At 42.7% G+C, this 27,132-nt stretch overlaps 1 protein-coding gene across 2 annotated transcripts in view; it reads right to left on the reverse strand.

The window, feature by feature from the left end:
* Window positions 1-25,658, reverse strand: part of pdlim3b (PDZ and LIM domain 3b) — a 101,565-nt gene extending 75,907 nt beyond the window's left edge. The window contains exon 1 of one of the 2 annotated variants that reach the window (XM_070879136.1): window positions 25,334-25,658. In XM_070879136.1, coding sequence (XP_070735237.1) covers window positions 25,334-25,426 — 93 coding nt within the window. In that variant the 5' untranslated portion in view covers window positions 25,427-25,658. The remainder of the gene's footprint in view (window positions 1-25,333) is intronic. The other variant, XM_070879128.1, reaches the window with a different exon arrangement.
* Window positions 25,659-27,132: the final 1,474 nt, after the last annotated feature.

The following is a 27,132-nucleotide window of genomic DNA, read 5'->3' on the forward strand; positions in this document are numbered from 1 at the left end:
AGAAAGATTGGATCAATTGGGCTTGTATTCACTGGAGTTCAGAAGAATGAGAGGGGACCTCATAGAAACGTTTAAAATTCTGACGGGTTTAGACAGGTTAGATGCAGAAAGAATGTTCCCAATGTTGGGGAAGTCCATAACCAGGGGTCACAGTCTGAGGATAAGGGGTAAGCCATTTAGGACCGAGATGAGGAGAAACTTCTTCACCCAGAGAGTGGTGAACCTGTGGAATTCTCTACCACAGAAAGTAGTTGAGGCCAATTCACTAAATATATTCAAAAGGGAGTTAGATGAAGTCCTTACTACTCGGGGGATCAAGGGTTATGGCGTGAAAGCAGGAAGGGGGTACTGAAGTTTCATGTTCAGCCATGAACTCATTGAATGGCGGTGCAGGCTAGAAGGGCTGAATGGCCTGCTCCTGCACCTATTTTCTATGTTTCTATGTTTCTATGTCTTGTCCCAAGGAACTGGAACCAGTGCCGAAAGAAGTTTAGTGACCTCACGAATGGTCAAGGTCAGTGAATGCATCTTCAAGTGCCATATCCGACCAACTGCACCACTAGCCTCACACACTGCTCAATGCACCACACCCCCATCACTCACCTATCAGCAATTTCTATCAACCACGACTCACACCTCATAATCATAGCTTCACCTCACCCTCACACACATACTACTGCTGTCAGCTTCACACCCACATCTCACACATTGTACACACTGTCAGCTATTCAACCATGACAGGCACACCACCCAAACACATTGCACCACACTCACTGACACACTTCCTTTTCTCTTGGAGGCCAAGGCGACGCATAACAGGAGACAGTAGCAGTTAACAGGCATGGCTGAATATACTGACCCAGCTGGAGGAGACTGTGCTTGACATTATTGGAGGGGTCATCACTGAGATCATGGCGATCGGGGAGGATGAAACCATTGATGATGACAGTATGCTCATGGCTAAACCTCCTTCTCACATCCCACTTACCCCTCATCCCACAGTCTCTTCTCACTTTCTGCTATCAGAAAGCCAAGAACTTCAAGCTTTCCAGATAGTGCAGGAAATACAAGAGGAGAGAATAGAGCACAGAGATACTCGATCTGACACTTGCAGGCACCAGCTCAGCAATTGGCACTACGCATACTGTGCTGGCCTTCCAGTACCAGCAAGCACCTTTCCAATGTCCAGCAGCACTCCTGACACACTTGAACAACTTTACAGCAACTCAGTATTCCTACAAACTCTGCAAGAGCCAGTATAAAGGCAATAATCAACTTACCTGCAAGTTAGATTTATCCCTTTAGGTAGCGGGGAGGGGTCCCTCATGCAGCAGAACATATATTCAGCTGTGCGTGTTTAGGAGCGGGCATTGAATGGAGCAGCGATGCCTGAAATGGCAGGTCGTGTGTCAAGTCAACGTGTCACGAACTGCCTACTCTGCATACTGCCAGCGCACACACGTACTGCCTGCGCTTTCGCCCTCAACAAGCTGATGAACAGTGCGGGCCGTGTCGGAAGTGAGCAGAAGCGAGGCAATCGCCATTTTTTATATTACTGGTGCTAAGCTGCTGGATTTTGCAGGCTCAGGGCTAAACTTTCACCTTCATTTTCGGCGTTTTTTCGGCAGTACAGCTGTTTTTTTTAAACAAATTTTAAGAACCGCCCGTTTCACTTAGTTTCCCCTTTAACCGTCAAGAATACTGGTGCAAGATCCATTTTCTCGCTGAACGGTTATTTTTAACTTAATTATGGAGATTTTCGCCAGCGTACTTGCAAAATATTAGTGTTTTTTCTGGGCGAGCAATCAGGCGTTGAGGGGCTCTCGGGAAAGTTGAGCCCTCAGTGTTTACAGATCCTGACCACGACCAAAACTTTGGTTTCTAGATTTATTACATAAGAACATAAGAAATGAGAGCAGTAGGCCATACGACCCCTTGAGCCTGCTCCGCCATTCAATAAGATCATGGCTGATCAACTTTTGAGTTGATGTCATGCAAACCTTTAAACATCCTGAAGTGTCAGCCCCAGTTACAAATGTAAGATAGAAGGTATTGTGACGCAGTGTTGCTTTCGAGAATGTTCAAGTCTCTGCTGCCCAATGTTATTAGTTCCTTCTAACTATAATATCTTAATGGTATTATATTTTAATTGGGAACGTAACTAGGGACAATAGAAAATGTTTTCTGTAAGAACATTAGCTTGGTCTTTGACTGTGTCTCTCTGTAAACTTGAACTCATCCAAAACTCTCCTGTCTGTATCCTGACTCACACCAAGTCCACTTCACCATCAGCCCTGTGCTCGTTGAGCTACATTGGCTCCCGGTCCAGTAACACCTCGATTTAAAAAGTCTCCTCCTTATGTTCAAATCCCTGCATATCCTAACCCCTCCATGGCCGGAATTTTAACTTGAAGATGGGGAAGGAGCGGAGCGCTGGAATGTGGTCATGAAACGCTCCTGTAAAGCACTCTGGGACAGGTTAAGGGCGCTATATAAATGCAAGCTTTTATTACTTATATTACCCTGCACAGTGTTGAAGTGCAGGCTGATTAAATATAGTTCAGAGAGCATGCTCAGAAACTGGGGCTTCTGCATCTGCCAGATAACATGTAAAGAGAACTCCCTGATGATCGCAAGTGTAAGAGTGTAACTATATCCTCCATTTAACTTTCTCCAATTATGTCATTTTGGAAGAAAAATGTATTTACTCTACAACATTATCTTAATTTCTTGCCTTACTTTGTTTTTCCTATTTTCACCACTTTGATCCTCCCAGGCCACAACTTTGGATTTGCCTGCAAGTATGACAGAGTGATCATAGACCAGAGTCGCTGCCCATAACATCTGTGGCCGCTTGATAAGGGCCGCTGAATTGCTCATATGGAATGAAGCATGGCCAATTTTCCAATCCTTCCCATTGGTTGAAAACTTCCCCTCAGTGTACTGTTCGGCATGATAAGTTGAGGAGGACAAAGGGTTTGATTAGGGCAGGGAAAATAGAGTACGAGAGGAAGCTTGCAGAGAACATTAAGACAGACTGCAAAAGCTTCTATAGATATGTAAAGAGAAAAAGGTTAGTAAAGACAAACGTAGGTCCCCTGCAGTCAGAATCAGGGGAAGTCATAACGGGGAACAAAGAAATGGCAGACCAATTGAACAAGTATTTTGGTTCAGTATTCACTAAGGAGGACACAAACAACCTTCCGGATACAAAAGGAGTCAGAGGGTCTAGTAAGAAGAAGGAACTGAGGGAAATCCTTATTAGTCAGGAAATTGTGTTGAGGAAATTGATGGGATTGAAGGCCGATAAATCCCCAGGGCCTGATGGACTGCATCCCAGAGTACTTAAAGAGGTGGCCTTGGAAATAGCAGATGCATTGACAGTCATTTTCCAACATTCCATAGACTCTGGATCAGTTCCTATGGAGTGGAGGGTAGCCAATGTAACCCCACTTTTTAAAAAAGGAGGGAGAGAGAAAACAGGGAATTATAGACCGGTCAGCCTGACATCGGTAGTGGGTAAAATGATGGAATCAATTATTAAGGATGTCATAGCAGCGCATTTGGAAAGAGGTGACACGATAGGTCCAAGTCAGCATGGATTTGTGAAAGGGAAATCATGCTTGACAAATCTTCTAGAATTTTTTGAGGATGTTTCCAGTAGAGTGGACAAGGGAGAACCAGTTGATGTGGTGTATTTGGACTTTCAGAAGGCTTTCGACAAGGTCCCACACAAGAGATTAATGTGCAAAGTTAAAGCACATGGGATTGGGGGTAGTGTGCTGACGTGGATTGAGAACTGGTTGGCAGACAGGAAGCAAAGAGTAGGAGTAAATGGGTACTTTTCAGAATGGCAGGCAGTGACTAGTGGGGTACCGCAAGGTTCTGTGCTGGGGCCCCAGCTGTTTACATTGTACATGAATGGTTTAGACGAGGGGATTAAATGTAGTATCTCCAAATTTGCGGATGACACTAAGTTGGATGGCAGTGTGAGCTGCGAGGAGGATGCTATGAGGCTGCAAAGTGACTTGGATAGGTTAGGTGAGTGGGCAAATGCATGGTAGATGAAGTATAATGTGGATAAATGTGAGGTTATCCACTTTGGTGGAGAGACAGACTATTATCTGAATGGTGACAGATTAGAAAAAGGGGAGGTGCAACGAGACCTGGTTGTCATGGTACATCAGTCATTGAAGGTTGGCATGCAGGTACAGCAGGCGGTTAAGAAAGCAAATGGCATGTTGGCCTTCATAGCGAGGGGATTTGAGTACAGGGGCAAGGAGGTGTTACTACAGTTGTACAGGGCCTTGGTGAGGCCACACCTGGAGTATTGTGTACAGTTTTTGTCTCCTAACTTGAGGAAGGACATTCTTGCTATTGAGGGAATGCATTGAAGGTTCACCAGACTGATTCCCGGGATGGCTGGAATGACATATCAAGAAAGACTGGATCAACTGGGCTTGTATTCTCTGGAGTTCAGAAGAATGAGAGGGGATCTTATAGATTAAAATTCTGACGGGTTTAGACAGGTTAGATGCAGGAAGAATGTTCCCAATGTTGGGGAAGTCCAGAACCAGGGGGTCACAGTCTAAGGATAAGGTGTAAGCCATTTAGGACCGAGATGAGGAGAAACTTCTTCACCCAGAGAGTGGTGAACCTGTGGAATTCTCTACCACAGAAAGTTGTTGAGACCAATTCACTAAATATATTCAAAAAGGAGTTAGATATAGTCCTTACTACTAGAGGGATCAAGGGGTATGGCGAGAAAGCAGGAATGGGGTACTGAAGTTGCATGTTCAGCCATGAACTCATTGAATGGCGGTGCAGGCTCGAAGGGCCGAATGGCCTACTCCTGCACCTATTTTCTATGTTTCTATGTTTCTATGATTGGGGAAGCCAGAATGCATATGTCAGCTGTACCTGGGAATCCTGAATTAGTATGCTGCACTGTCTCACTGAGCCAATGCTTTCATTACATTTAAATGTGCAATTCAATAGAGCTATTTACTATGTCCCCCGGTGATCTGACCTTCTGTAAATAGGCAGGTCTTAACTCAATGCTACTGTAGCCTCTTAAGTTTTGGTTCTGGACACTCTTGACAGCCTGTTTAACGGATTTCGAGAGGACATCTGTTCTTGCAACAGGTGCCGGAAATCCCCATGGTTTTCCATTTTGGGTTTCCTGATCCACTGAAGTGGGACCATTTCACGGTGTGCATGCGATTTCATGTAGTGCATTAATAACGTAATTACCACCACTGAACTGAATAGTTTCCATACGGCTGCAGGCTGTAATCTTGATATACAGAGGAAAGCTCTTTTCACAGTCAAGAAATCACAAATCAAAAAAGAGACAAAACTGGTTTTATGTCCAATTTCCATCACCGCTACAAAAATTCCTTCAAATCACTATTGACTGATCATTTTCTTGCATAGACAATAGAGACACATCATAATTATTGCACAATCTTAAAATCAAGCCATTTTACTTAAGAATTCACCAAACCTATAAACACAGCTCTTCAGCCACTTTCTATAGTATAAAAATGTTTATTTGAAATACTTGGATTTTAATCTTTATTAAGATTTCACATGAACTACTGTAGAGTCAAAAAGTGGAGAAGGATTTTCGTAATGAACTGCAGCCATCTGTTTGTGTCTAACCCAACACAAATTAGAAACACATGCAAGATATTAAAAAAAAAACATTTGAACATCTAGAAAACCACAGAAAACAAACACATACTGGTACTGGCACAATCTATCATATTGGGATCTAGAGCCAGCTGTAAGATTATGAGGATAAATTTACATGACGTTTTTGTTCTTCTTGGGTCATTTGAAAGAGATGCTAAATTAGGCAAGAAAAGCGCTGAATTGTTTTAGAGGGCTGCCACCATCATCGTAAAAAAATTTGGCAAGCCATTTTTTCATTTGTTGGCAACATACATTGCTTGTACACAATGCCATGATGAAAACAATGTCTGGTTCTTCTCCCTGCCCAAACAGTAAACATGCTCCAAAACTTTAATCAAGAGCAACTTCTGCGCTAGTCTATTTCCTACTCCAAAATATGAGTTTTGTTTAAAGATCTCTGAAACAATGTCACTATAAAAAGACTAAAAAGACAATGTTAAGATTCCTCCTTCCAGCCATGCATTTTTAGTACTTTTACATGGTAATGGATTAGTTTGTTTGAAACAGTTTCGATCATTCTTCAAGTCTGATTAGAAGAGCATTATTTTAAATGAAAAGGTAGTTACATATTAATGGTAAGTGGCAAGGATAGGAGTGGCCATCAGATCGTAAGAATTAGGAGCAGGAGTAGACCACACAGCCCTTTGAGCCTGCTCTGCATGATAGGATAGTGCCAGCAAAGGAAATATTTGCAGCATGCTTTCACTGGGGTCAGAAGGATTGATCTCTTTAAAGGCTGATTGGGTTCCCTTAAATGTTAAATTTCTAACAAGTATTCGTTACTTTCGGAAGATGAGGGAGAAAATTGGCATAAAAAATTAACCTATAAATTAAATATGAATAGAAAAGAATTCTTTAATAAAAGATAAATATTATAAAGGAAGAATCAAATGAGGATTGCAACATTATTCATGAATAACTTTTGTTTTTCTGCAATTTTCTCTCACTAGAAAGCCGTTAATTCTGGATGGATTAAGAATGATTCCATCTCTTCTGCTCTCCTTATGACCCTCCTTAAAATCTACCTTTTTGACCAAGATTTTGGTCCTAATATTTCCTTTTCAGTGCTTTTCTCAGGAGAGTGGGTGAGAGAGGTCTGCAATCAGGAGGGCTGAGGTGGGGTTGCTGGCGATCGGGCCTGGGAGAGGCTGAAGGATTCCTTGAAGGACCGGGGGAAGCTCTCCTGCTCCTCCTCAGTCCATAAAGAGTGCTGAAAAAGGCACTTACCTTGTGGACCCGGCAGCTTCGGTCATCATTTCACTGCCGGGTTTCCCGTCCCCTGGGAAACCTGCACGGCAACAGTGAATTTGGAATCGGGCTCTCAATTTAAATATGTCAATGAAGTGTTCCGCCTCTCCACAGTGGGACACTCGGATGCCCCGATACTGGAAAAAAAAGCGGTGTGCGTGGTGTGGTGGGGACACATTCCCCGTGCTTCACTCTTTAAATTCCCCCCATCGTTGGGGGGGAGGGGGGGGGATTCATATCGAGACCTTTGTTCTTTGCAAATATGTCAATTGACTCTTTATGTGCACAGTGTGATTTTGAAATGTTCAATGACATTTCTATGTCTGAAGCCACCGTGAGAGTGGTGGGGGAGGAGAAGGGGTGGGCAGGGTAAGACGAGGCAGCCTTGAGGAAGTAATGCATTGTCCCAATGGACAAAATGCCATTGTAAAAGTCAGTGAAGAATCTGTGTCACAAGTGTGTGGATTTAGTCATTTCTTATACTCAAAGATCACATTATGAACTTTTATGCTAGAACTGATTTTAAATTGCAGATATCGGGGGGGGGGGTGGTGGGGGAGGTCCTGTAAACTGACAGTTGGTTGCCTTTCCATGGCAACTTTACATTACACTTACCTTGCCATCTAATTCTCTGAATATATATGATTTGCATGTATCTAAATTGTCAGAGGCTCATTTTCCTTTTTTGTCCAGTATGATCACATATTGGATTTACATAGGACATATTCCCTTTTAAGGTGAATATTTTCATGTTAACATATAAATAAACCAGTCTACATTCAGAAAAAGAGTCTTTCCATCTGATTTGTAACTAAAGAATAGAGTTTTCTCAAGTGTATAGTTACAAATTGAAAATGCCCCAAACAAAATCAGCACTACATCTGTACCACATCTTATCCGGTGTTCATCTCTCTCACTTAACCTTCTGGCCCAGATGAAGTTCTGCTTTTTTTTCCCCCTTCTGTTTTAGATTAGAAGACTCAGCTGAATTATCGTACCAGCTCAATTTCTTGGCGTAGTTATCTGGCCACTCTGTCTGTGTTCTGCTGGGTTGTTTCCCAACCCTTTGTCCCCTTTTAGACTTTTGCTCTCTACTGTTTCACGATTTGTTATCATTTAGTGCTCAGTGATCTTTACTCCGACACTTTTTCTTACATGCTCCATTAAATCTCAATATTCTTTAAATAGCCAATCTCAATCAGCTTCAAACAGCTGGGCCCAAATGTATGCTGTTTAATTTATTGATCTGACTAGGAATTCGCCTTCTCAGCTTTAAAAGGGTGGGACAGAATAGCTCATAAGCGATATCCATAAGTCATGCATGCTGTACCCTGGAAATAGGAGTACATTTTCATATTAGTGCCAGCTGCTCAGGCAGGCAAATATTGGCAGAGGTACGTGTCTCAGTGCCCTGCCCGCATGAAAGATAGATGATTAATTTCTTTCATTTGTCTTCCAATCTGTTTTAAATTTTATTTCACTGTATGAGCAGAATACCACCAAAGTCACAATAATGTTTGTGTGTTACACTATTGGTCCCACCCATTGTATTTTCTGTATTTTCCTTGGAATTATTGTATCATTTGCAAAATACTCTCCTTTGTGGTACAATTTAAAATTGACCTTTTTGCCAAATACAAAGTCCGGAATTTGTGGTCTATGGTGACGTGAAGGTGTCACCGCTGGCCCCGAAGTACACTTTGCACAAGAATTCCGTGATCCCGGTGTCGAGAACTTCAGGTTTTCCGACATTCAGTTCAAATCAACACAGTATATAGCGAGCAGCTGTGACGGCAACAGGCTGTCTCAGCAGCCAATCAAAACGCAGAATTCTCACTGTCTGTGAACAAGGAAGAGCAAGTAAGCTCTTAAAATTGTAACCTCTTAAAAATGTTAGAGAGAGCAAAACAAATATTGGGTTCTTGCATGGGGAAAAGGCAAACCTGAAATAAAGATTGACAGACTTAAAAAAAACAATTTTTGTTAAAGTTTCTTAAAGGCGGCAGTGAGCCATCTTCTTGAACACAACTCAGTGGCTTGCTAGGCCATTACAGAGGGCATTTAATCTGGAGTCACATATAGGCCAGGCCAGGTAAGGATGGCAGATTTCCTTCCCTACAGGTTATTAGTGAACCAGATGGTTTTTTCCGACAATCCGGTAGTTTCATGGTCACCATTACTGATACTAGAATCATAGAATGGTTACAGCACAGAAGGAGGCCATTCTGCCCCGTCGACCCTGTGACGGCTCTCTGCATGAGCACTTCAGCTAGTCCCACTCCCCCACCCTTTCCCCGTAGCCCTGCAATGTTTTTTTCTTCAGGTACTTAACCCATTCCCTTTTGAAAGCCACGATTGAGTCTGCCTCCACCACCCTTTCAGGCAGTGCATTCCAGATCCTAATCTTTCGCTGCGTAAAAAAGTTCTTCCTCATGTCGCCTTTAGTTCTTTTACCAATCGCCTTAAATCTGCTTCTCTAGTTTTGTTTATTATTCCAAATTTTTTAAAATTAAAATTAAATTCCCCAGCTGCCGTGGTGGATTTGCATGTCTCTGGACCATTAGTCCAGGTAGCTGGATTACTAGTCCAGTAACAGAACCACTATGCTACCGTACCTGGTGGGGTGGGGGGAAGGTTGGGGGCACAGCGCAGCCTGTTTTGGAGTTGTCAATAACATACCACAACTTCGGGATTTGGCGCATGCCAGTTTCAAAGCTGGAATGACAGCGAATGCTGTCAGTTTGCCGTCATCCCGACTGCAACTTCAGGGCCTATGTATAGCAGCATTATCAACTATGCCCAGGGCCTTCTCCCAATAAAATAGTTTTAATTCTCTGTGCTGAATATAATCCAGGAGATTTCCTTAGTGGAGGCAATGAAAGGGGAATACAAGCCAAACAGCTGAAGAGAGTTAGCCTACTGAGTTCAAAGTTACATATTTCACAGGCCATTGCCATTAATGAACAGTCAACCATTTTAACTGATTTTTTTTTTTGAGGGGGAGGGGTGGGTCAATGGTATTGAATTATACACTTGAATCATGATCTTATTTCGCAGTTAAGTGCCTTCCTCTAAATGTCAGCATCACTATTTTCATATGATTTCTGAGACAGTACTCTCTCAAGAGCTTCAAATGCAAAAAAACAATTGGACATTATTTTCAAAATATTTTATTGGAACCCTACCAGACGATTGCAATCATTTCTAGCCAAGAGGGTGCACGACCAATTGGAATAAAACATTTTGGTATTTTCAAAGTTGGTTAAGATCAGCCTTCCTGGTCTGCACCCCCACCTCCTCAGTCAGTGCAAAGATTCTGAACAGCCACAAGAAATGCACTACAGCAGCAAGTGTAACTGCACCTTCCGTCTCATTTTCCTGTCACCTCGACAAGTGGATGAGCATTTCGAGGCGTGCCCAGAAGAGGTGGGTCTCGCCCAGCTCTGATACGATGATTAGAGAGTGGCAGGCAACAAGAAGCTGGGGGAAAGAAAGTAAGCATTGTGTTTGTTCCCTCAGGTACCATGCACCAATAGGCCCTGAAATTGCGGTCGGGATGACGGCGAACTGCCAGTGAAATATTTCTGGGTTCAGTTGAGGTCACTCCTGTGTGCTCTGCCTGACTAACACCTGGTGGGCGTAAAATCGGCCAACTGTCTTCAAAGGTGGAGAGGACGGGGACAGAAATGGGAGGAATAACTCAAACCTATAACTGGTAATCTGCCACAAAGGAAGAGATTCATATTAGACGAATAAATACACGAATGTAAAAGGAGAACAGATTGGAGTGGCAATTTAAAATGAATTCTTTCAGCAGGGAAACTGGAATGTCAAAACACACCTATAGTAAGTGTGTTAGATAGGCATCTATTGGACTCAAACTCACATCTTGGTTTACCAAATGAAAATGGTAAGCTTGAATTGCTAAGATCTTTTTCCACCATCCACAAGGCAACATATTCCGGGCTATAACATTCTGTTTTTAGTATAGCCCAGTGCTTGGAGTATCTTTATTAGCATATCCATTACAATCCATTAATAAATGTTTAAGAATGTTTTTGTGGCAGTAATATAACTGGACTGCTAACAGCTGGCACAATGGATTATACTACAGGGTTTTGTTTAATGTTGCTGTTGGAAAATGCCATTGTGCTAAGGTAGTCTCTAAACAAGATGAATAATCCAAAGTTCACTTAAATGTTCCACATGTTTATACAAGCTACTCTACTGAAGGACAATTTTGATCCTTGTATGGCTTCTCTTTTTCTCCCCCAACCTCCACTGGTTTCCACAGCATCAGCATCGGTAGCGAAATTCCTCTTTCAATGAAAAATGGGAGCAGCTTCTCCATACTGACAGAGCCACCAATAACAATTGCATTCCCATAAATTGCCATTTCAAAGCCAAGCCATTTCACGATTTGATTAGCAGGTTGTTAAAAGAGGAATTTCTGGTCTTTAATAAATCCTTGATAGGGAAATGGTCTTAAAGTGTCAGCTGTGGCTCAGTGGGTAGAAGACCTGCCTCTGAGTCAGAAGGTTGTGGGTTCAAGTCCCACTCCAGGGACCGAAGCACATAAATCTATGCTGACAATCCAGTGCAGTGCTGAGGGAGTGCTGGACTGTCGGAGGTGCTGTCTATCGGATGATTCGTTCAACCGAGGCCCTGTCTGCTCTCTCAGGTGGACATAAAAGATCCCATGGCACTAGTTTGAAGAAGAGCAGGGGCATTATCCCCGGTGTTCTGGACAATATTTATCCCTCAATCAACGTAACAAAAAAACAGATTATCTGGTCGTTATCACATTGCTGTTTGTGGGAGCTTGCTTGGCTGCCGCGTTTCCCACATTACAACAGTGACTGCACTTCAAAAGTACTTCACTGGCTGTAAAGCACCTTGAGACGTCTGGTGGTCGTGAAAGGCGCTATATAAAAAACGGGGTGGAGAGGCTGGAGATCTGGTCTGGGGAAGGCCCAGGGCTTCCTTGAGCAGCCTGGGTGGAGCATTCCTGCTCCTCCTGGCCCACAAGAAGTGATGAAAGATACACTTTCCTTATGGATCCGGCAGCCACCGCCTCCTTTTCACTGCTGAGTTTCCCGACCCTTTATTACGGCGGTGTGTGCCGTGCTGCGAGTTGTGGTCATGTCGCGCGTATTTCACTTTTCAACAACACTCCCCCCTCCCAGACTGTCTCCTGCCCGTCATGGGGGTTAATATCGAAGCCTTTCTTTCTATTGACATCAATACTTTTACACTATTGCACAAAGCCAAGCTCTACCCCATTTTCTAACCACAGTAGATCCCAATGATTTAAGAAGATCATCCATTTTTTTGTCCTGTCGGCTCCCAGAGTTGGTAGGATTCCCTGGCCCTAAATTTTCTCAATTGGACATAAGTACAAGTGAAGAACGATTAACGTGTTTGTCTTAAATTCCTCCCCCTGTTATTTTAGTGGAGGCACGAGCATGTTTAAAATAGATGGGTTAAAACTGTCTGAAAATAGCATAGGGAGGAATTTCAGAACAGCACACAATTTCTTTTAGAAACATAGAAAATAGGTGCAGGAGTAGGCCATTCGGCCCTTCGAGCCTGCACCACCATTCAATATGATCAAGGCTGATCATGCAACTTCAGTACACCACTCCTGCTTTCTCTCCATACCCCCTGATCCTTTTAGCCGTAAGGGCCACATCTAACTCCCTTTTGAATATATCCAATGAACTGGACTCAACAACTTTCTGTGGTAGAGAATTCCACAGGTTCACAATTCTCTGGGTGAAAAAGTTTCTCCTCATCTTACCCTAAGGCTTACCCCTTACCCTTAGTCTGTGACCTCTGGTTCTGGACTTCCCCAACATCGGGAACATTCTTCCTGCATCTAACCTGTCCAATCCCATCAGAATTTTATATGCTTCTAGGAGATCCCTTTCATTCTTCTAAATTCCAGTGAATATAAGCCTAGTCGATCCAATCTTTCTTCATATGTCAGTCCTGCCATCCCGGGAATCAGTCTGGTGAACCTTCACTGCACTCCCTCAATAGCAAGAATATCCTTCCTCAGATTAAGAGACCAAAATTGCACCCAATACTCAAAGTGTGGTCTCACCAAGGCCCTGTACAACTGCCGTAAGTCCTCACTGCTCCTATACTCAAATCCTCTTGCTATGAAGGCCAACATGCCATTTGCTTTCTTTACTGCCTGCTGTACCTGCATGCCTACTTTCAATGACTGATGTAACATGACTCCCAAGTCTCGTTGAACCTCCACTTTTACTAATCTGTCATCATCCAGATAATAATCTGCCTTTCTGTTTTTGCCAACAAAGTGGATAACCTCACATTTATCCACATTATACTGCTTCTGCCATGCATTTGCCCATTCACCTAACCTGTCCAAGTCACCCTGCAGCCTCTTAGCATCCTCCTCACAGCTCACACTGCTACCCAGCTTAGTGTCATCTGCAAACTTGGAGATATTACATTCAATTCCTTCATCTAAATCATGAATATATATTGTAAATAGCTGGGGTCCCAGCACTGAACCTTGCGGTACCCCACTAGTCACTGCCTGCCATTCTGAAAAGGACCCGTTTATTCCCACTCTTTGCTTCCTGTCTGCCAACCAGTTCTCTATTCACGTCAATACATTACCCCCAATACCATGTGCCTTAATTTTGCACTCTTGTGTGGGACCTTTGAAAGTCCAAATATACCAGATCCACTGGTTCTCCCTTATCCACTCTACTAGTTACATCCTCAAAAAATTCTAGAAGATTTGTCAAGCATGATTTCCCTTTCATAAATCCAATCTGACTTGGACCGATCCTGTCACTGCTTTTCAAATGCGCTGCTATTACATCTTTAATAATTGATTCCATCATTTTCGCCAATACCGATGTCAGGCTAACTGGTCTATAATTCCCTGTTTTCTCTTTCCCTCCTTTTTTAAAAGTGGGGTTACCGTCCAATCCATAGGAACTGATCCAGAGTCCATGGAATGTTGGAAAATGACCACCAATGCATCTACTATTTCTAGGGCCACTTCCTTAAGTACTCTGGGATGTCTTTAGTTTTTCTTCATTCTTAAAAATTTGTTAGCATTTCTTTAAAAAAAATCAAAGTCAAAATCAGAAGAAAAGGAATAGAAACATAGAAAATAGGTGCAGGAGTAAGCCATTCGGTCCTTCGAGCCTGCACCACCATTCAATAAGATCATGGCTGATCATTCACCTCAGTACCCCTTTCCTGCTTTCTCTCCATACCACTTGATCCCTTTCGCCGTAAGGGCCATATCTAACTCCCTCCTGAATATATCCAATGAACTAGCATCAACAACTCTCTGCGGTAGAGAATTCCACAGGTTAAAAACTCTCTGAGTGAAGAAGTTTCTCCTCATCTCAGTTCTAAATGGCTTATCCCTTATCCTTAGACTGTATCCCCTGGTTCTGGACTTCCCCAACATTGGGAACATTGTTTCTGCATCTAAACTGTCCAGTCCCGTCAGAATTTTATATGTTTCTATGAGATCCCCTCTCATCCTTCTAAACTCCAGCGAATACAGGCCCAGTCGATCCAGTCTCTCCTCATATGTCAGTCCCGCCATCCCGGGAATCAGTCTGGTGAACCTTCGCTGCACTCCTTCAATCGCAAGAAAGTCCTTCCTCAGATTAGAAGACCAAAACTGAACACAATATTCCAGGTGAGGCCTCACCAAGGCCCTGTACAACTGCGGTAAGACCTCCCTGCTCCTATACTCAAAACCCCTAGCTATGAAGGCCAACATACCATTTGCCTTCTTCATCGCCTGCTGCACCTGCATGCCAATTTTCAATGACTGATGTACCATGACACCCAGGTCTCGTTGCACCTCCCCTTTTCCTAATCTTCCGCCATCCAGATAATTTACTGCCTTCGTGTTTTTGACACCAAAGTGGATAACCTCACATTTATCCACATTATACTGCATCTGCCATGCATTTGCCCACTCACTTAACCTGTCCAAGTCACCCTGCAGCCTCTTAGCATCTTCCACACAGCTCACACCACCCCCCAGCTTAGTGTCATCTGCAAACTTGGAGATATTACACTCAATTCCTTCATCTAAATCATTGATGTATATTGTAAATAGCTGCGGTCCCAGCACTGAGCCCTGCGGCACCTCACTAGTCACTGCCTGCCATTCTGAAAAGGTCCCGTTTATCCCGACTCTGCTTCCTGTCTGCAAGCCAGTTCTCTATCAACGCCAGTACATTACCCCCAATACCATGTGCTTTAATTTTTGTGTGGGATCTTGTCAAAAGTCTTTTGAAAGTCCAAATACACCACATCCACTGGTTCTCCCTTGTCCACTCTACTAGTTACATCCTCAAAAAATTCCAGAAGATTTGTCCAGCATGATTTCCCTTTCATAAATCCATGTTGACTTGGACCGATCCTGTCACTGCTTTCCAAATGCGCTGCTATTTCATCTTTAATAATTGATTCCAACATTTTCCCCACTACCGATGTCAGGCTAACCGGTCTATAATTACCTGTTAATGTATCATTAATGAATGATACATTTTCAAAGTGAAGAAAAGAGGGAAATAATTCAGTGCCACAGAAAGCTCAGCTATGTTCCGTGCCTTACTTACTTGCTTTTACAGGTGTGTACACATTTTCCCCAATCATTAAATAATGATATGAAGACTTTGTTGGCTCAGAGAAAGTAGCATTTTTAGTGATAAAAGAACAATTGGAGAGGAATCATAGAACCAAAGAGAAATGGATGAAGTGAGCAAAATAGTTGGGGGCTTGTCTCTAAAGTAAGCGTTGAAACAAGTCTAGAGTGTTTTAGAATAGCTATACAGGATTTCAGATCAGTATGCAAAACTCCCTGTTTGATTTGAGTGACCTCTATCTTTAATAGACACATCATCATCTCACAAATACATGCTCTGTGGACAATAATTACACTGCAGTTTACCGTGGGGAGCAGGACATCCAAGATGATAGCTGCCGTTCAAGCAGGGATTTCTACACATGCAATATCAGTTCAGAATGCTCTGACATGGGGTCTACTCTCCAAGTGGCTGTGTGATTAGGTCTTGCACATCTTGGGGAGAGATTGGAATCAACTATGGTGGAAATGCTGATGACCACCTGAAATAGCTGGAAAACCCGGGCATAGAGCTTAGGGGAGTCTAACATATTGGGTGTCAAGATTTGATCATGATGCCAGTGACCCTGATCATATGTCAACACAAACTGCGACCAAAGACCTATGTGTGGCAATTGTTTGAGGCCCTTTGCATCTTACATCATTGGCATCAGGTACAGCCACTGAACCCTCCAACATCCTTGGGACCCAAATGATATAGCCCCAGTTGGAATGGCTTGACTCATTTCAATGAGGACTGGAACTTCAGACCATACCTGTGACTTGAAATAGAGCAATATGACCCTAGAAAGCTCTCCACAGCAATACCCAGCTGGTAGATTTTTCTTCTGGAGTTAGGTGGTTCCAGATTGGCTTCAAGGCAAGTCTGTCCTTCTAATTGTCATTAAAATGAAGGAGCCATTTGGGACACAGGCAACCTGTCGGGATCTGGAACACTCTGCATGAAATAGAAACATATAAAATAGAAAATAGGTGCAGGAATAGGCCGTTCGGCCCTTCGAGCCCGCACCATCATTCAATAAGATCATGGCTGATCATTCCTTCAGTATCCCTTTCCTGCATTCTCTCCATACCCCTTGATCCCCTTAACCATAAGGGCCGTATCTAACTCCCTCTTGAATATATCCAGTGAACTGGCATCAACAACTCTCTACGGCAGAGAATTCCACAGGTTAACAACTCTCAGAGTGAAGAAGTTTCTCCTCATCTCAGTCCTAAATGGCCTACCCCTTATCCTAAGACTATGTCCCCTGGTTCTGGACTTCCCCAACATCGGGAACATTCTTTCTGCATCTATCCTGTCCAGTCCCGTCAGAATCTTATATGTTTCTATGAGATCCCCTCTCATCCGTCTAAACTCCAGTGAGTAAAGGCCCAGTCGATCCAGTCTCTCCTCATATGTCAGTCCAGCCATCCCTGGAATCAGTTTGGTGAACCTTCTCTGCACTCCCTCAATAGCAAGAACGTCCTTCCTCAGACTAGGAGACCAAACTGAACACAATATTCCAGGTGAGGCCTCACCAAGGCCCTGTACAGCTGCATTAAGAACTCCCTGCTTCTATATTCAAATCCCCTAGCTAGAGGCTAACATACCATTTGCCTTCTTTACCGCCTGCTGCACCTGCATGCTCACTTTCAGTGACTGATGGGCCATGACACCCAGGTCTCGTTGCACCTCCCCAGTCTGCTTAGTCTGCCGCCATTCAGATAACATTCTGCCTTCGTGTTTTTGCCCCCAAAATGGATAACCTCACATTTATCCACATTGTACTGCACCTGCCATGTATGTACCCACTCACCTAACCTGTCCAAGTCACCCTGCAGCCTCTTAGCATCCTCCTCACAGCTCACATCGCCACCCAGTTTAGTGTCATCCACAAACTTGGAGATATTAAACTCTATTCCTTCATCTAAATCATTAATGTACATTGTAAAGAGCTGGGGTCCCAGCACTGAGCCCTGCGGCACTCCACTAGTCACTGCCTGCCATTCTGAAAAGGACCCGTTTATCCTGACTCTCTGCTTTCTTTCTGCCAACCAGTTCCCTATCCACGTCAGTACATTACCCCCAAAACCATGTGCTTTGATTTTGCACACCAATCTCTTGTGCGGGACCTTGTCAAAGCCTTTTGAAAGTCCAAATGCACCACATCCAATGGTTCTCCCTTGTCCACTCTGCTAGTTACATCCTCAAAAAATTCCAGAAGATTTGTCAAGCATGATTTCCCTTTCATAAATCAATGCTGAATTGGTCCGATCCTGTCACTGCTTTCCAAATGCGCTGCTATTTCATCTTTAATGATTGATTCCAACATTTTCCCCACTACTGGTGTCAGGCTAACCGGTCTATAATTACCCGTTTTCTCTCTCCCTCCTTTTTTAAAAAGTGATGTTACATTAGCTACCCTCCAGTCCATGGGAACTGATCCAGAATCGATAGACTGTTGTAAAATGATCACCAATGCATCCACTATTTCTAGGGCCACTATCAGGCCCCGGGGATTTATCGGCCTTCAATCCCATCAATTTCCCTAACACAATTTCCCGCCTAATAAGGATATCCTTCAGTTCCTCCTTCTCACTAGACTCACTAACCTTCGGAAGGTTATTTGTATCTTCCTTCGTGAAGACAGAACCGAAGTATTGATTCAATTGGTCTGCCATTTCTTTGTTTCCCATTATAAATTCACCTGAATCTGACTGCAAGGGACCTACGTTTGTCTTTACTAATCTTTTTCTCTTCACATATTTATCGAAGCTTTTGCAGTCAGTTTTTATATTCCCTGCAAGCTTCCTCTCATACTCTATTTTCCCCCTCCTAATTAAACCCTTAGTCCTCCTCTGTTGAATTTTAAATTTCTCCCAGTCCTCAGGTTTGTTGCTTTTTCTAGCCAATTTATGTGCCTCTTCCTTGGCTTTAACACTATCCTTAATTTCCTTTGATAGCCATGGTTGAGCCACCATCCCAGTTTTATTTTTACTCCAGACAGGGATGAACAATTGCTGAAGTTCATCCATTTGATCTTTAAATGTTTGCCATTGCCTATCCACCGTCAACCCTTTGAGTATCCTTTGCCAGTCTATTCTAGCCAATTCACGCCTCATACCATCGAAGTTACCTTTTCTTAAGTTCAGGACCCTAGCTTCCGAATTAACTTTGTCACTCTCCATCTTAATAAAGAATTCTACCATATTATGGTCACTTTTCCCCAAGGGGCCTCGCACAACAAGATTGCTAATTAGTCCCTTCTCATTACACATCACCCAATCTAGGATGGCCAGCTCCCTGGTTGGTTCCTCGACATATTGGTCCTTAACTTAAGGAAAGGTAACTCTGACGGTATGAGGCATGAATTGGCTAGAATAGACTGGCAAAGCATACTCAAAGGGTTGACGGTGGATAGGCAGTGGCAAACATTTAAAGATCAAATGGATGAACTTCAGCAATTGTTCATCCCTGTCTGGAGTAAAAATGGTGGTGGAAGCTGATTTCATAAATAAGTTTAAAAGGGAGTTGGACAGGTACAGGAGGAGAACCTTACATGGTTATGGACAACAACCGGGGATGTGGGACAATGCACGGTTGCTCTTTCAAAGAACCAGCACAGATATATTGGGCTGAATAGTCTCCATCTGTGCTGTTAGTTTCTTTCTATATCGATGACATGACTAGAGCAGATCGAGGGATTAAGTCCGAAAATGGTCGGGCCCTGTGAAGCATAAAAATTCTTTCATTTTAGTGCAGGTATTAAGCACATTTATTCTTTCCAAGACAGGGATGAGATTTCCTTCCACTTTAAGTTAATTGGAGCATTTCATCACGCTATATAAAAGGTTGAATGTTATTTTCTTTAAAATAAATTGTCCAACCATTCTACCCTCAAAATTTGCACCTGTTTTGTAGACTTTTGTAAATTTTGCTGTAGCAATTTAAATAGATTTGAATCTCATTTACATTTATTTCTCATTGTAAATGGCACAAATGCATGTGAACTCTAGTTTCTAAGATAGCCTATACTAGCAACTTGCATCAGATAAATAAACCCCTGGTGACAAACCCACTCAAGTCTGTGTCATTTCAAAGTACCTTTAAAAGTGAAAGACCAATAAACAGACAAAAAATTGGAATTTTTTCCCCATATTTTTCTTCTTTTTTTCTGTTTTTTTTCTCTTTCCCACAGCAGCTGATGTTGATTCTGCCACCTCCATTTACACCCTATCTAGACTTATCTTTTGTTTCTTAACTTGTCTCATTGCCATCTCCTTTTGCCTTGCACCATCATCCCTTTTGTCTGTTAATCTCTTCTGCCTTCCATCCTATCACAGATCTTCCCTTGTCTTCTTTCCTCTGTACCATCTCTACATTGTTACATCTTTAACTTTTTCCAGTTCTGACAAGGGGTCATCAACCTGAAACATTAACTCTGTCTCTCTCTCCACAGATGCTGCCTGACCTGCTGAATATTTCCAACATATTCTGTTTTTATTACTTAACTGGATCTTTACCAGATTTTTGGCATTTGTATTCAGCTCACAATAATTATCCCAAGGCAACTAATAATGAGTAATCTGGGCCAGTAGGTAGCCTAACTGCACACAGAGCATGAAATGTCCTTATGCCTGTAAGATCATTAACCAAGGGGTAGGGTACTGTATTGTGTATGTTACTGGACTAGTAAGCCAGAGGCCTGGACTAATAATCCAGACAACACAAATTTTAAATCCCACAATGGCAACTAGAGAATTCGCGTTCATATTTTTTTTAAACTGAAAAATTAAAACTGGTATCAGTACAAAGCTCTCAGATTATCGTTAAAATGCAACTTGTTCACTAATGTCATTTAGGGAAGGAAAAATTCTGTTCTTACCCAGTCTGCTCTATATGTGACTCTAGTCTCACACCAACATGGTTGAGTCTTTACTGCCTTCTGAAGTGGCCGAGCAAGCCACTCAGTAGTATCCAGTCAACTAGGGATGGTCAACATCCCAGGAATGTATAGACAAAATCATGGCTTACTGTCATTACCATTAGCCTGCTTACCGAGAGAATACTCAATTAACATCTAAGTCCCATGGCTATTTCTAGAAGTGAGGGTAACACTAACTAACCTGAGGTATAAATCTGCGGGCAGACATGGTAATATATATTCAAGTATCTGTTTGTCACACAAATGCTCTGGATTTCATTTAAAACTTATTTAAAAGATTGTCAAATTATATTAGGCTCAGGAACATCAAAGAAGACCATCTGGATTGATCGTATCAGTTTCACTAAAGTAGTCATGTTGAAAAGCCTATACCATTTTGATATATTCCAGTGTCACAAATAGATGACACATCACATCAGGTAATGTGAAACGAGAAATATCAGGATGACTGGGTAATTAGAGTGAGAATGACACAGGTGGATTAAAGTCAGCCTGACTAGTGGAAATATCAAACCAAGCACAAAGAAGGAAAGATTTCCATTTATATAGCACCTTTCACAACCTCAAGACATCCCAAAGTCAATTAACTACTTTTGAAATGTAGTCACTGTTGTAATGTAGAAAACGTGGCAGTTAATTTTCAAACAGCAAGCTCCTACAAACAGCAACCTGCTAATAACCAGATAATCTGTTTTTTTTAATATTGATTGAGGGATAAATATTGGCCAAGAGGATACCAGGGATAACTCCCCTGCTCTTCTTTGAAATAGTGTCATGGGATCTTTTATGTCTGTAATGTATGCACCTGTGATTATGCTCACAGAGTTGTAGAGCTGTTGCCTGCATGGAGGGGATTCCTGTATGGGCTGTTCTTGCACACCCTCCATTTTGCCATCCTCGTCTGCCGTCCGGACACGCCATGGCGCACCATCTTGCCGTCCGGAGGAGGCAGGTGTCCCCAATGGAGTTCTCTTTACACAGAGTCCTCCCTTTATTTATTGGGGACTTGGCCTGGAGGGTGTTGCATGGGGCAGTACCATGCAATAGGTTGTTAAGCCAGTTCACAGACTCACAGGCCACCTGCAATTTCTGCGGCTTGGAGGAGTCCGTGTTCCATGTTTATGTTGAATGTGTGAGGTTGCAGCCCCTATTCTATTATTTGAAGGGGCTGCTCCTCAAATTTTGGCTGCATTTCAGTCTCATGCTTCTGATCTTTGGGCACCCTGTGCGGAGGGGAGCGGGCAGGTCGGGGAGCCTCCTCGTGGGACTGCTCCTGGGCCATTTACCGGTCCAGGCAGTCAAGGGGGTCGTTCAGCCTGACAGCCTGCCTCTCTTCCACGGTTATGTTCGTACCAGGGTGTCCCTGGAGATGGAGCACGCAGTGTCCACTAGTACACTCACAGCCTTCTGTGAGAGGTGGGCACCGGAGGGACTGGAGTGCATCACCCCCGGCAACCAAATTTTAATTTGACCGTTTAATGGCCAAAGTTTAATTTGTTAATTTGTTGGTTCTGGTGCCCTTTTAAAGGGGGTGCTTAATTTATAGTTTAATTAAAATAGTTGTAGAGCTGTTGAATTGTGAGTGGCTTAGCCAGTCATGTGATGTTCACAAGACTCAATAAACCCCAAGTCAGTTGGGTCTAGGTCATCCATGATGAGGTATGCAGTTGTGAGCCTAGTGGATGAACTGGTAATATGTAGTGTGATTGTTAAACCTTTGCTAATAAACCAACTAGTTCTTAATAGCAATGTGTTGTTATGAATTCTTAAACAAAGAACCCATGAAGCAAATACATTACGACATCCATCTATCAGCCATGAGAATATCTGCACCACATCCTTGTAAAACTGATGGCTATGAAATGGGTAATTTTGTAGCTCACGAAAAGATACAAAGGGGGTGCAAGTTGGAATTCTCCCCAAAAGTATTCTAAGTAATTATTTATATTACCATGTAATTATTTATATAACCAAGCAACCAATGCTCGTCCCATTAGTTCAGCCAAAGTTTAAAACTACATAGCTCACAGTTGTTTTACCTAAGTAGTCAGTAATAAGAGAAATCTTCCAACATGTAGATTGGCTTGTGAACAGGAATAGACAATTTATTTTCCATACATCATAAACTAGCAGTGTTATAAATCTACTTGATCACATGATAAACTGAGTAAGTTCACCACCATAGTTTGGTATAGATATCAGCGAACATCAGCAATGAGGTGAGCGCCAAACTTCCCCTGACCTCGGCAATGTGAGGCCCAGGCCATTTTAACAGCCAAGCCTCATCTGCATGTCCCCCATTCCCAGACAGCTACCTGCCCAATCTGCATATTTAAAGAAGGAGTCTACCGGCTACAGACTGATGTCCTTCTCCAGACAGCAGGAATGGAGCGGGAAGTTGACGGGTAAGTCACCCGGCTGATTTTAACTACCCACCCGCACGGTTTCTGCCAGATGTACAGAGATAAAATTCCCTCTTAAAAACAGAGAGAGAGAGAGGAGGCAGAACGAAGAGAGGGAGCAAGCAGGGAGACAGTTCGAGGAAGCGAGATACATTTAATAAACAATTTTCTATGTGAGTAACATCAAGGGAGATCAACTAGTTCTTTATAAGATATTTAGATGTAACATCTGTTATTGACTATTTTCAGCTGTAATAGATATCGTGACAAATAATAACATAATTTATTGTTCGACTGCAGGAACCTTATTTCGAAAGATTACAACATCTGGCCTGAGGTGCTGGAATGCCTTGCAAAGTTAACATGAAGACAGCTGCTGAAAATTTGTTACAGTATTATTATATTGTTCCACGAATCAGATCACCTGCACCAATGATTTAAACGGCAATGACGTATTGAGATTTACTTCACTGTATATTATCAGGCACTATAATAGGATATATCCATCATAAGGCAAGAATCTCATCTAAAGGTTGAAGCTTCATTCATTAACTTTACAGGAGGTGGCTGCCTTGTCGAACCCAATGACCCCTCACCCCCAAACTCTCCGATACTCTGATTCTGGCCTCTTGTGAATCCTCTTCCTCTCTTTGCTTGTGTTTGGCAGCCAGGCCTTTAACCACCTTGATCCTGCACTTTGGAATTCCTTCCCTAAACTCCATTGCCTCTCCACTTCCTTCTCCAAGACCTCCTTAAAAGCCACATGATCAACTTATTGGTCACCTTTCCTCTTTTGTTTTGGCTCCATGCCTGTTTTCCTCAAAATTCTATTGTTTTTCTATATTAAAGATGCTATATAAATGGACGTTGCTCTTAAAGATGCTCACTCCCAGATTTCTGTTTTCTATAGCGCAACGAACTAATAACTCAAATACTTATTAATTTCATGGTCAGTGCTGATTTCAACAAAAGCTGGAAAAATAGACTTGGCCTATCAAGTTGTATAAGGCAGCTCACCATAAATTTCTCAAGGGTAATTTGGGATGGTGAATAAATGCTGGCCTTGCCAGTGACTCCCACATCCAATGAATAAAAAAACATTTTCTAGTAAATCTCCTCCGTATCCTCTCCGAGATCGTGACATTATTCCTAAAGTGTGGTGCCCAGAATTGGACACATACTCCAGCTGAGGCCTAACCAGTGATTCCTTGCTTTTGTATTCTACGCCCCCAATACTTACTTGGAGCCGGTAACAGAGAAAGCGGGGGGGGGGGGCGGGGGGCTATGTCATCCCACAACCAATGGATCAGGTCAAAGCTCTGCAGCCCTGCCACATCCAATCGTGAATGGTGGTGGACAATTAAGCACCTAATGGGAGGAGGAGGCTCCATGAATATCCCCATCATTGATGATGGTGGAGCATAGCATGAGAATGCAAAAGACAAGGCAGAAGGGTTCTCAACCATTTCAGTCAGCATGCCGAGTGGATGATCCATCTTGGTCTCCTCCTGAGGTCCCCACCATCACAGAAGCCAGTCTTCAGCTGATTCGATTCACTCCATGTGATATCAAGAAATGGCTGAGCACATGGGACTCATAACCTTTGGTTTGTCCAAACAACACCCAGGCTGTAATGCTCCAGACCTATGCTCCAGAACTAGCCACGCCTCTAGCCAATCTGTTCCAGTACAGCTACAACACCAGCATCTACCCGACAATATGGAAAATTGCCCAGGTATGTCCCATCCACAAAAAGCAGGACAAACCCTATCCGGCCAATTACTGCCCCATCAGTCTAATCTCAATCATCAGCAAAGTGATGGAAGGTGTCATCAACAGTGCTAACCTGCTCACTGATGAAAAGTGCTATATAAATTTAAGTTTTTTTCTTTCTAATCAGTCAGTAAAGTGTTAATAATGTTGGCGATTCACAGAAAGTCCACCAATGTCACTTCACGTGCTGGCCGCTCTGTTCCAGGATTTTCCATTTATTTCAGATTTTCAATAGTTGCAGTTTAAAAAATATCTTCGACGTTTCATTAACCTTAATTTGAGTTACTGAAAAATGATGTACCAAAAAGTGGGCACAAAACACAAAACGTGAAGAACACAGTGAATGAACAGAAGTTTGATGACAGTTTCATTATTTTCTTTATTCTAAAAGTCCCACCAATATGGAACAACTTTTGATAAATTCTCACCATTACCATCCTAGAGTGTTATAGAATAATGATCAGAGAACACTACATTGAGTGGGAATCACTCGGGAAGAGAGTGAGCAGAAATAGACATTTCTATATTAAAGGAGACCAAAAATGCAGCCCCTTGTAACACAGAAATGCAAATACTGTCGCATCGGAGCCACCCCGCGGTGTAAAACACAGAGAGAAATAACTCACCCGTGAGACAGTCAAAGACTGGTTAAAATCCGCCCCGCCGGTCAGTCTGAAACCCCACGGACCAGGTCCTGTCAATACCACGTTTTGCGGCATCCTTCCTTGCCCAGTTAATTCGAGTGAATTTCACTTTCCCCTCCCGATATTAAAGGGACCGCAGCCCTGCTTCTTTAAATCAACTTGGCTTTATATACCGCCCGTTCCAGCGCATTCGCTCCTGGCACCGCCTCTCCCGAGGAGACGCTGCGAAGGTGCAAACTGCGCGGCGTAACAGGGAAGAAGCGCACAGCCGCGAGTGACCCCTGCCTCCTCCTCCCTCGGCGGTGGCTCTCATCCACCCCCATCGCTGACATCAAACCTCAGCGCCCAGGCATTTGCCCTTATTTGGTTTCAAGTTAAAGTGCATTCTGACAACTGAGCCCCCACCCCCCGCGGTCATTCCACAGCACCAACAACTGGCACGGTCAGAAGTGGCGTGCAGTGAGAGGGAGCTAAGCTGGGGGTCGAAATGGAAAGCTGTTGATGGAGTGGCGGCATGAGTTTGAAATCATGCAGTGATTAATGAGGCTTCTTTTCTGATTGATGGCCACGCTGTAAGCCAATACCATCGCATTTCCCCACTGCAGGGCTTTCAATGAAACTTAATGCGGTGTGTGCACTTTTTTCCCCAGTTTTCACCAGCTGCCTTCACGGAAATGTAAAGTGTGCCAAGCACCCCGGCTCAGCTTTAATATCCATTCCTGTAGCATAATTATGACTTAAGTAAAAACTAAAAACTTTAAAAAAAAATGAACAGATGCCAATAAAATATTAATCATATTTGTAATAAAAGCAGGCCGAGACAACCCTGTTATGATGACGAATTAGCGTGGCGTATATCCCGGGAATAGAACTGCTGCTGCAGCGGTTCTAAAACTACTTTAAAATGCATCCCAAAATCTTTACAGGGAATATATTAGAATATGTGCTAATTCGGAGCAATTTGATTTCTCTTCCATTTCTAAATAATATTGTAATTCTCAGTGAAAACAGTATATCTGATTTCTGTATAGTCATTAAGTGGATAAATGCCGGAGGAATGATGCAACGTTTTATGACGCTAACCTTTTTACAATGTTGACATCATAGAGTTATGAGTTGACAAATAACTTTACAAGTGACAGTGCCCCGTTTGATCTTTTTTCTACTCTAGGGGTTTCCCCTCCTCCTGTTCAGCTGTGAAGTGTTCATGGGTACTTTTTTAATGTTATTGTTTCATAATCCATATATACAGTGCAGGAGATTAATGTTCCCTATTCTCAATTCTGCACATGTTAACTGTTTAATTGTTTACTACATATGTTAGAAATAACGCCTTGTTATTTATGTAGCATTTACAGCACAGAAACCAGACATTCGGCCCAATAGGTCCATGTCGGTGTTTATGCTCCACACGAGCCTCCTCCCACCTTACTTTATCTAACCCTAACAACATATTTCTTTCTCCCTCATCTATTTATCCAGCTTCCCCTTAAATTTTTACAAACTACACTAATATTTGTTAAATATTTTCATATTGAAAGAAAGACTTGGATTTATATAGTGCCTTTCACAACCTCCGGATGTCTCAAAGCGCTTTACAGCCAATGAAGTATCTTTGGAGTGTAGTCACTGTTATAATGTCCAAGACCTATCTAAAATAATCTGTTTTGTACTAGATCATAATCTGTATATATTGTTGAAGTACCATGGTGTTGCTCATGGGTTGTGATGCTTTTCAGATGATGACAACGGAGGCAATGCGAGCCTGGAGCAGCTGGAGA

Source organism: Pristiophorus japonicus, chromosome 1 (assembly GCF_044704955.1).
Source record: "Pristiophorus japonicus isolate sPriJap1 chromosome 1, sPriJap1.hap1, whole genome shotgun sequence".
Lineage (NCBI taxonomy): Eukaryota > Metazoa > Chordata > Chondrichthyes > Pristiophoridae > Pristiophorus > Pristiophorus japonicus.